The 10,066-nt window shown below is 58.4% G+C and overlaps 1 protein-coding gene across 1 annotated transcript; it reads left to right on the top strand.

The window, feature by feature from the left end:
- Positions 1-1,497: 1,497 nt before the first annotated feature.
- Positions 1,498-6,161, top strand: LOC115390455 (NADH dehydrogenase [ubiquinone] iron-sulfur protein 8, mitochondrial-like). Its single transcript, XM_030094338.1, has 8 exons — positions 1,498-1,580; positions 2,889-2,938; positions 3,014-3,079; positions 3,204-3,293; positions 3,404-3,512; positions 5,325-5,388; positions 5,513-5,641; positions 5,739-6,161. Exons 2-8 carry the CDS (start codon positions 2,896-2,898, stop codon positions 5,868-5,870), a joined length of 633 nt encoding a protein of 210 aa, XP_029950198.1. The 5' UTR covers positions 1,498-1,580; positions 2,889-2,895; the 3' UTR covers positions 5,871-6,161.
- The last annotated feature ends 3,905 nt before the right edge of the window (positions 6,162-10,066 follow it).

Here is a 10,066-nt window from a genome sequence, read left to right as displayed (position 1 = left end):
CGCTAGCGTAGCCACGATCCAGGAAGCTCGCCATGCGCCTGTCCCTTCCGACGGCAGCACGGGCTTTCCGCCGGGCCAGGCGGAGGATCGGGGGAGGAGGCACAGCCGAACGGAGTCCTCAATGGCAGGCACTCCGGAGACCGGCGGCCAGCCCTCCACACAAGAATACTCTCGGTAGCCCTTCACCGTACCCTTGGCGGAAAGTGGCGTACCCCAGTCCCGCTGCACGTGAGCTACAAACGACGGCACGGCGGGACATAGGACCGCAGTCCGGGACCAAGCCCGTGACCGGGTTGCCAGCCCGAGTGCAAAATCACGCTGCACCGGCTCCGGAGGCTGCGGCGGCAGCGCGAGGCCGGTGCGCTCGGCGGCTGAAGTGAAGAGCCCCGCGAGGTGCTCCACAGGCTCACGGGGGAGACGGGATGCGGTGGAGGCGGAGTCGAACAGAATCGAACTCTGTGACACAGACACGCTGCTGCTGCTGACGACGCTGCCGCGGATCTCGGCCCAGTCGCAGGCGGCGGCGGCGGTCTCCTCGGCGTCGTCCTGCCGGTGAGGTTGCGCCCATGAAGGCTGCTCGCCGCTGGCTCTCTTCGAGCGGGAGCGCGAGGCAGGCCGTGCAGGAGGTCCGCTGGCGGTGATGCTGCCAGCCAAGGCAGAGGAAGCAGAGCTCGTGACAGTCCTGCACGATGAGCGGAATGCCGCAAGAGCGGCAGAAGAACGGCCCGACGCCCGATGGCGACTGGTCCCGGGCCGGCGAATCCATCCTAGTTGAATCTTGATCCGGAGAATAGAGGCTTCTTAGTCTCATGGAGATGCTGAGATAGAAGAAGGGTTTGCTTAGCGCCATCCGAGGTTATGTACCCTCGGTGTGGGGCGTGGCGCTGCGCCATCGCGTGCGGGGGATTGGTGCGTCGAGCTTTGTATAGTCTCAGTGGATTGGACAGAGATTGGAGGTGTGCCACTAGCGAAGCCCGTAGGCGGGCTAAGCACTTACGAAGTAGAACGTATGATCATTAACCACATTGCTGAAGAGCACAAATGGTAACAAAACAAAAGATCAGATCAGCAGCTCTCCCCTTCAGCAGAGCTGGACTCTCCTCTTTTTTCTAATTTTGAACAGCACAACACTTCATATTGATTTGACCAGGCCAGCGGAGTTTGCTGTTGTTTTTTTAAGCACATAATAGACTGAAAACTTTATTTTTTAATGAAACACTGGACTTTGACTGAGGGGGCGGGGGAGTCTGCGTGAGGTGCCCCCCCCCCCCCCCCCCCCCCCCTTGCCGCCGGGTTCGCTGAAAGGCCACAGTTTGGAACCATTTCCGCCTCCTCAATTCAATCATATAAATAATGTGACTTATTAGTAGTAAACAGCAAACCAAGAATGTTTAAATTTTTCTTATTTATTATTTGTATTTTTGAATCAGAACCTTCGTATTTCGCACAACGCCTGAGCGAACGTGAATCCTTTTTGAACTACTTAGTTGTCCGTAGTACGTCATCACGTTACAACACTTCCGGTTCACGCAGAGTCCGAGCCGCTGTTCTGGTTAAGGAGGCCAAATAGCGACTTTTCGGTGAGTTTCTAAGCGTTGCTTGCTGCTCAGAAGACGTTTTTCGCGCCGTTCCACAGTGAACCGGCCCCGCCGCGGCCGCCGCGGCCCCGGAGCCCCGGCCACGTTTACTTCACCTCAAGCGACCTCTGCGCGAGAAGTCCTTGACGGCGGCGCTAGCTTAGCTTAGCTGAGCTGAGCGGCAGACCTCCACACTCCCGGCTGAGCTCGTGCTCCTCCTTCGGGTGCAGCTCGTGCTCCGGCGGTTACAGGACGGGAAGGCGCGTGCCGCGTTCTTCAATAACGTCCTGTTACCGGCTGCAGAGGCTTCGTCACGTGAGGCGGACTCGCATCCGCACTCAGGGTCACGGCTCCGTGCTGAACCGGAGCGGTTTCCAGGTCCCTCAGCCGGGTCCTCGCGCGTGTCACTGTGGCGGATGGTGTGATTCCCGCGCTTTGACTTCTCCAGGAGTTTTAAAGCGCGTGTCTCTCTCAGCTGTTGATGCTCTGGCGACACAGTCAACGTGTTTCCGGTGCAGCGGGCCTCTGGGACCCTGCAGCCGGGCTGCTTGGCTCCGGTGTTGTGCCAAGGTATTCACCCCGATAGAGCGTGTATCCCCTGAAATAACGTGTACTCCTCTGTAGCTCAGGGAAGAAGTCAGCCAGTCCTGTGAAACTCTCCAGCATCATCACTCTTAAAGATGATCACTAAATAAATGTCATCATGGTGGTCTTTGGTTCGAACATTCTCCACGGGGGGTACAGATTTTTGCAGGCTAAATATGGTCGAATCCTCACGTTTTTCATGGATATGCGCTTTTATTTTGGAAGTGTGGATAGAACTTCCGGATGATTGTAAATAGCAGCAAGATTCTAATCTAAGAGAAATGATCCCAAACAGCATCAGAAGTCAACGTATGAGCATGGCATGAAGAGAGAGAGCGATGCTAACGAAGGCGACTGATTCTTTGTCAGATCAGTTTCTTATGGCGCTACAGTGTGATGAAGGGCTGCAGGTGAAAAAGTGAGCGTGTCAATATATCAAAATAAACAAGTCCATTGTTTATGTTCAATTAAAAAAGCAGCACAATAAAACGGTAACAGTCACTACACCCATACTACAATCTGCATGATAGTACTTGTCATTGTTTAGGGTGTAGTTCCATCCCGCGAACAGGGGACACACTTTCTATCGGGGTAAGTACCGTGGCACAACACCGGTTCACTGCAGTTTCTGAATGTTGTGGAGGCTTGGAGTCCGAGCCTGCAGGGGCAGCGGGGTCTGGGTCTCTGCTGCCCCTGAATGATAAATCTCCCCGTGCTGCTCTGCAGGTGCGTCATGGCTGCAGCGCTGCGTCTGCTGTACTCCGCCTCCAGGCCAGGTATGGCGCTGCCACTCTTTAGCCTTTCGTGTGAGTTTGCTTTTGATGACGATCTGCTTGTACGTCTGGCTTCAGGCACATCGGTGGCCAGCCCCAGCCTGGTGAGGTCCCTCAGTGTGTCTGCACAGAGACCAGGATTCAGTGAGTGTCTCCCCGCGCCGTAAACCCGTCCTGGAGAGCCAGAGGCCCGAGAGTGTGGTCCAGGTCACCGGAGACGGTGCTTCACCTGTGTGACCTTTGACCCGTTTCCCGCTGGTGTGTGCAGAGTATGTGAACGCCCAGGAGATCCCCACAGACATGAAGTCCATCACGGACCGGGCCGCACAGACCCTGCTGTGGACGGAGCTCTTCAGAGGTCAGCGCGCGCACACACACACACACACACACACACACACACACACACACACACACACACGGCCCGGGGCTCCGGGTTCAGCGGTGTGACGGGTGTGTGCCTGGCTGCAGGTCTGGGGATGACGATGAGCTACCTGTTCCGAGAGCCGGCCACCATCAACTACCCGTTCGAGAAGGGCCCGCTGTCGCCCCGCTTCCGGGGGGAGCACGCGCTGCGCAGGTGGGTCTCCGGTCCGGACCGGTCCGGGGCGGTCCAGCTGCAGGCCTCGGCTGCCGGGACTTTTTACCAGACGGTAGTTTGGTTTTTTATAAAATGCTGGTTTGCGGCGTGACGGCGTGTGCGGGACACCGCCTCCGTCTCCGTCCGGGGACACTCTGAGCGTTGCCAGAAGAGTCGGGAGTTTTAGAGCAGTTCTGAGGTCAGGCGCTGCTGTGGGGGCAGGAGGTCTGGACCCCGAGCGGGCCGGGGCCCCCATGAAGGGGCCGGGGCCCCCATGAAGGGGCCGGGGCCCCCATGAAGGGGCCGTTCCGGAGCTCGTCTGAAGACCTCAGAGTTTGGAGCGATGTCGTCTTCGCCAGCGATGGTGGAGATGAAGACATGGCGAGGTGTGTGTGTGTGTGTGTGTGTGTGTGTGTGTGTGTGTGTGTGTGTGTGTGTGTGTGTGTGTGTGTGTGTGTGTGTGTGTGCGCGCGGGCGGGACATTTCTGCTGCCGCCTGTCGTCTGTCCGCCGGACGCTGCGTCCGTCCTCGCTCAGCACGCAGTCCGGACTTCCTGTAACCTTTAAATGTGGATGACGCGCTGATTTCCCACCCGCCTGGGGTTCCTGAACGCACCTTTAGGATTAGCAGGTGATTGGCTGAGAGGGAGCAGGAGGCGGGACCAGGAAGTGGGCCGTTGTCCTGAAGGAGCCTTCCGGTGGCTTTACGCCTGTTGTGTCGCTCCTGGTTGCAGCGTTGCCGCAGTTACGGTTCAGTGAGTTACAGAGAAACCGTCCGTCCTTTAAAAGGCCCTGCGGGACGCGGCGGAGCTTTAGGGAGTCCATCGGGGGGACGGGTGTTGGAATGTCTTCATCTCTGAATGTTGGAAAAGCAGCCGAAGGAGAAAAGCTGCTGATCAGAGTTGAAGCTCAGACGATCCATGAAGAAGTAAAAAGAGATTTGACGGGGCAGCAGGGATGTCCAGATGTCCTGTCCCCAGACTCATCCTGTCTCCAGACTGTTCCTGGAGGATCCTGAGGAGTTCTCATCCCAGTCCGTCCTGTCCTGGTCTTCCCCAAGTCCTCCTCCTGGTGGGACATGTCCAGAACTTGTCCTCAGGGAGGTGTCCAGGAGGCTCCGTCCTAAACAGAAGTTGAGCCTACTCACTGCTCCTCTGGATGTGGAGAAGTCGTGGCTCTACTCCCAGCCCCTCCCCCTGGTGCCGTAGCCCCTCCCCCTGGTGCTGTAGCCCCTCCCCCTGGTGAGATAGCCCCTCCCCTGGTGACGTAGCCCCTCCCCCTGGTGCCATAGCCCCTCCCCCTGGTGCCATAGCCCCTCCCCTGGTGACATAGCCCCTCCCCCTGGTGAAATAGCCCCTCCCCCTGGTGACATAGCCCCTCCCCCTGGTGACGTCTCTCCTCCAAAACCTTCCTCTTCCCTCCAGGATTTGAGGTGTGACTCGGCTGAGTCCTCCTCTCCAGGACCTGGAACAGACTTTCCAGGGAGGCTGAGGAGTCTGACCCCCCTGTGGTTGGACCACATCCTCCCGTCCCCTTTTTAAAAGAGGAGCCACCACCCTGGTCTGCCCTGGTCCTCCAGTCCAGAGGTTCTGTCCCTGACCGCCAAGTGAGCTTATAGAGACAAGTCACCAGGACCGTCCTGAAGGTCCAGAGACTGACGGCTCTCAGGGAGAGTGCCGTGGTGCCCCGAGGTTCCAGGTCCCCGTGAGGTTCTAGGTCGCTGTGGGGTTCCGGGTCCAGGTCTGGGTCCTCTGGGGGGGTTGGTCTGACCCGGTCTCTGGGTGGAGGACTGACTGCCCCGCTGCTCCGGCAGGTACCCGTCAGGAGAGGAGCGCTGCATCGCCTGCAAGCTGTGTGAAGCCATCTGCCCTGCCCAGGTAGGACCAGGACCAGGGAGGACCAGGGAGGACCGGCCCGGGCCGCTGCAGGGCTGACTGTGTGTGTGTGTGTGTGTGTGTGTGTGTGTGTGTGTGTGTGTGTGTGTGTGTGCGCGCGCGCCAGGCCATCTCCATCGAGGCGGAGACCCGGGCGGACGGCAGCAGGAGGACGACCCGCTACGACATCGACATGACCAAGTGCATCTACTGCGGCTTCTGCCAGGAGGCCTGCCCCGTGGACGCCATCGTGGAGGTGTGTGTGTGTGTGTGTGTGTGTGTGTGTGTGTGTGTGTGTGTGTGTCGACATGGCTCCGGCTCATGTGCTCATTGTTCACCCCTTCACCCCGCAGGGCCCCAACTTCGAGTTCTCCACGGAGACCCACGAGGAGCTGCTGTACAACAAGGAGAAGCTGCTCAACAACGGAGACAAGTGGGAGGCCGAGATCGCCGCCAACATCCAGGCCGACTACCTGTACCGATAGAGACACACACACACACACACACACACACACACACACACACACACACACACACACACACACACACACACAGTGTGGGCCGTTCTGCCCACTCGTCCCTCCTGTGCTGAATATACTTTGATCCGTGTGGACTTCAGTGTTTATGTGTATTTATTGGGACCTGTGGGACCTGTGGGGGTCCAGCCGTCCCCCCGGCGGACCGGAGACATGTCCGCTCCGGTCTCCCGGTCCCCGTGGCCGGTCTGTGGTCTTCATGTTTCCACCCTGATGCAGAGAATAAAAACTGGGAGAAACTTTAAATGTGACGCTCTGGTTTTCCTCTGGATCCCTGAACCAGACCCTCAGATCCACAAGAAGGTCCAGATCCGCCCCAGACGCCCACTTCCTCTCAGCTCAGTTTGATCCACTTTGATCCAGTCAGGAGAACCCGGTCTGCAGGAGAACCCGGTCTGCAGGAGGTTCCAAACAGCCTGGGGGTCTGCAGGAGTCCAGACTGGGCTGAGAGAGTCCCGGTCAGGCCCGCTCAGGTCCGGTCAGTCCCGGTCAGGTCCGGTCAGGTCCGGTCAGTCCCGGTCAGGTCCGGTCAGACCCGGTCAGTCCCGGTCAGGTCCGGTCAGGCCCGCTCAGGTCCGGTCAGGCCCGCTGAGGTCCGGTCAGGTCCGGTCAGGTCCGGTCAGGCCCGGTCAGACCCGGTCAGGTCCGGTCAGGTCCGGTCAGGCCCGGTCAGGCCCGGTCAGACCCGGTCAGGTCCGGTCAGGTCCGGTCAGGCCCGGTCAGTCCCGGTCAGGCCCGGTCAGGCCCGGTCAGGCCCGGTCAGGTCCGGTCAGGTCCGGTCAGGCCCGGTCAGACCCGGTCAGGCCCGGTCAGGCCTGGTCAGGCCCGGTCAGGCCCGGTCAGTCCCGGTCAGACCCGGTCAGACCCGGCTGAGCGCGCCGTGCTGTTTCCTGGGCTCCGGGTGCTGGAGCTGGCCGAGGTGATGAAGATGAAGACGGTGAGGAAGATGTTTTAATAAAGGTCACCACATGATGAACAAGGCTTTAAAACAGGCACAATATGAAGAACTCCAAACAACAGACGGATGAAAGCTGCTGAGAGGACAGGAAGTGAGACGTTGTCCTTCCTGTGGCCTGGAGGCGCGGGGCTGCTGGGGTTTGGGTCATCTGGTCGACCGTTGACCCGCTCACCAGAAGACGGTTAGTCCAGTCCGTCCTGTCCGGTCCAGCTGTCGCTCTGGGGTGGATTCAGTGTTTCTGTTCTGGGTTCTGATCATTGAACTTTCTGGAAAGGAACAGCGGAACCACTAACGTCGGTACAAAAAAAAAAACAGCTGAGAATGAAAAGTTGTCCCAAAGTTGGAGCTGAAGTTTTCCTCGGCAGCCTGAGGCGGTTTCAGAGCTGCAGGGTGGACGCCGTTCGGCCTCTCGGGGTCGCTGTCCCTGAACACATCCTGCTTCTGCGTCAGGGGAACGCCCTCCTCTGCAGCGTCGCCGCCAAGCCGCTAGGGGGCGTGGCTTTGTTTCACCATCGGCAGTCACGACGACGAAGCGGCTTCCGGAGCTCCGGCTTTAGCCAGACGCTGGCTGCGATGGAACCCGCATACTGCCTGCTGCATACTGCCATACCCATGCTGTCCATACTGCATCCTGCATCCCCAGTCCATCAGACAGTACGCAAAGCGTTTACAGCATACTACATTATAACCCACAATGCATTGCACTCCTCCCCCAGCCAAAATCGACCTGCTAAAGCTGATTTCACTTTAGCTCGAAACTCTCAAAGTGGTGGTTTAGAGCCGAGTGTCTCACCCAGTGGTCCTACGGAGCGGCCCGCCCCTGCCGTCACACCGGGGGGCCTGGAGGTCCGGCAGCGGACCCCCGGGCCCCCCGGCCGTCACACCGGGGGGCCCGGGGGTCCGGCAGCGGACCCCCAGGTAAACCGGTGCGGCGCGCCCGCCGCTGGCGAGCGCAGAGTTTCTCCCACCGTCCGGGGCCGGACCCAGAGTGCGGGCCGCCCACCCGACCCCACCAGACCCGCCGGCCGCCAGGCGGCGCAAGCTCTGTCTGGCGCAGCCGCTGTCCGTCGCGTTGCATCTTGGGTAATTTCAGTATGAGTAGTGAACTCACAATGTCTACTCAACATTTCTGGTGAATGCAGTATGCATCCAGGAACTTCTCGCCTACTGCCAGCGTAAACGCACTGCATACTCAGTAAGTTAGTATGAGTAGTAGGTAAGTATGCGGTTTCCAACACAGACATAGATCTATAGACATACATCTATGTCTATAGATCTATGTCTATAGATCTATACATCTATGTCTATAGATCTATACATCTATGTCTATAGATCTATAGAAATACGTCTATAAATCTATAGACATAGATATCTGGACTCGCTTCACTGACCGAACATCTGCATCGCAGATACCAAAAAATGTACTTCCTTACAGTACTTCGTTACTTGTACGTCGTTATTTCCCATCTCTGATCTGCATATATGACATATCGGACCCGGGCTGTGGAGGAGGAGAGGCTGAGCGGACCAGGAGGAAATGTTGGTGAAACTAATGAGCTTTTAGACGATTAAAGCCGTTTTGGGAGCGGCTCTACACACAGCCCCGTCTGCTAGCAGTGCTAACACTGCTAGCAGTATAGCGATGTGCGCCGCTCCATTCTGGATCTAAATTTCTCCCGAAGCTCTGTTGGGATCAGAAAAGCCTTTGGGGTGAGGATCAGAGGTGGGCAGAAAGTACTCTCCCATGCCGTGTTTTCCGTGTAGCCAGTCGGTTCTGGAAGAGCTGGGCTGATCGTGATCAGCTGGGCCCAGAACTGTTTGTTGCAGGTGATTCAAATCAGCCCAGCTCTTTAACTGACTGGGCACAACAAAAACATGGCGTGGGAAGGTACTTTCTGGCCACCTCTGGCGAGGATATTGTTCTACTTCATTCTATAAACAACGCGAAAGCGGACATCACAGCCCTCGGCGTTCACGTCGCCACGCGTCGCCTCCAGGCGTGGTTAGGATTTTTGGGAGGTGCGCGTCAAGCCCCGCCGTAGGGCGCTGCGTAGACGGCGTGGGTTCTGCGTCGCTGCGACGGAGAAGCGTACAGAGCCCTTCAGGATCTCGGTGCAGAATCAGCTGATCGATCGGGACGGCCGGAGGCGCACAGGATCACCGACCGGCGGGGCGGGGCCAGCAGAGCGCCACCTGTCGGCGCAGAGCGGCAGCCACAAGGAAAACTTGCAAAGAGTTCATATAAAGGAGTGACCAGGTGGTGCTAGCACGCGCACACACACACACACACACACACACACACACACCAACCCACGCGGTCATTAACTAAAAGTGTGCACACACAGAAAGAGAGAAATAAAGGTGAAGCTTCAGGGCCGACAGATTATTTCCCAGACGTTCAGACTTGTGGAGAAACTCTGGAAGCGTTTCGGTTTGGAGGAGCTGGTGGAGACGGAGGGATCTGCTGGGTCGTGGGTGGTCTCGGGTCGTGGGTGGTCTCGGGTCGTGGGTGGTCTCGGGTCGTGGGTGGTCTCGGGTCATGGGTGGTCTCGGGTCCTGGGTGGTCTTGGGTTGTGGGCGGTCTCGGGTCGGGTTCGGCCGTGGATCCTGGAATCGGACGAACTGAAGGTGAGCCGCAGCGCCGTGCGGCCTGCCGGGCCAGCCTGGTTCTGCTCTGGTACCCTCAGGTGCCGTTCAGTTACCAGAGAAGAGGCGACTGGAAAACATGGAGAACCACCACGGGACCGGGACCGGGACCGGGACCGGGACCGCCACCTGCCCCGGTCCCGGTCCCGGTCCCGGGGCAGGTGTTTTTTTCACGGACCCCAAGCTCCGGCTCGCCGACCCCTGGGGGTCCGGGAACCCCAGTTTGAGAGCTGCAGCTGTGAACACTCTGCAGACCTTCATCTGGACCCGTCCAGACCCAGAGAGTCCTCAGAGCGCCGCTCAGCGCTGCTGCTCCACACCGCCGCCAGCAGAGGGCAGCAGCAGGACAACGCTCAGCCTTCCATCCTGTCTCTCAGCTAAATGATGTCCAGATGTCTCACACTGAGTGTCCAAATGTCTCACACTGAGTGTCCAAATGTCTCAGTGTCCAAATGTCTCACACTGAGTGTCCAGATGTCTCACACTCACATAACTGTCCCACACTGCAGTCATGTGTTCATCTCCAGTCTTACAGCTGTTA

The sequence above is a fragment of the Salarias fasciatus genome, chromosome 6 (genome assembly GCF_902148845.1).
Source record: "Salarias fasciatus chromosome 6, fSalaFa1.1, whole genome shotgun sequence".
Classification (NCBI taxonomy): Eukaryota; Metazoa; Chordata; class Actinopteri; order Blenniiformes; family Blenniidae; genus Salarias; species Salarias fasciatus.
This window is presented reverse-complemented; position numbering and strand designations above follow the sequence as displayed.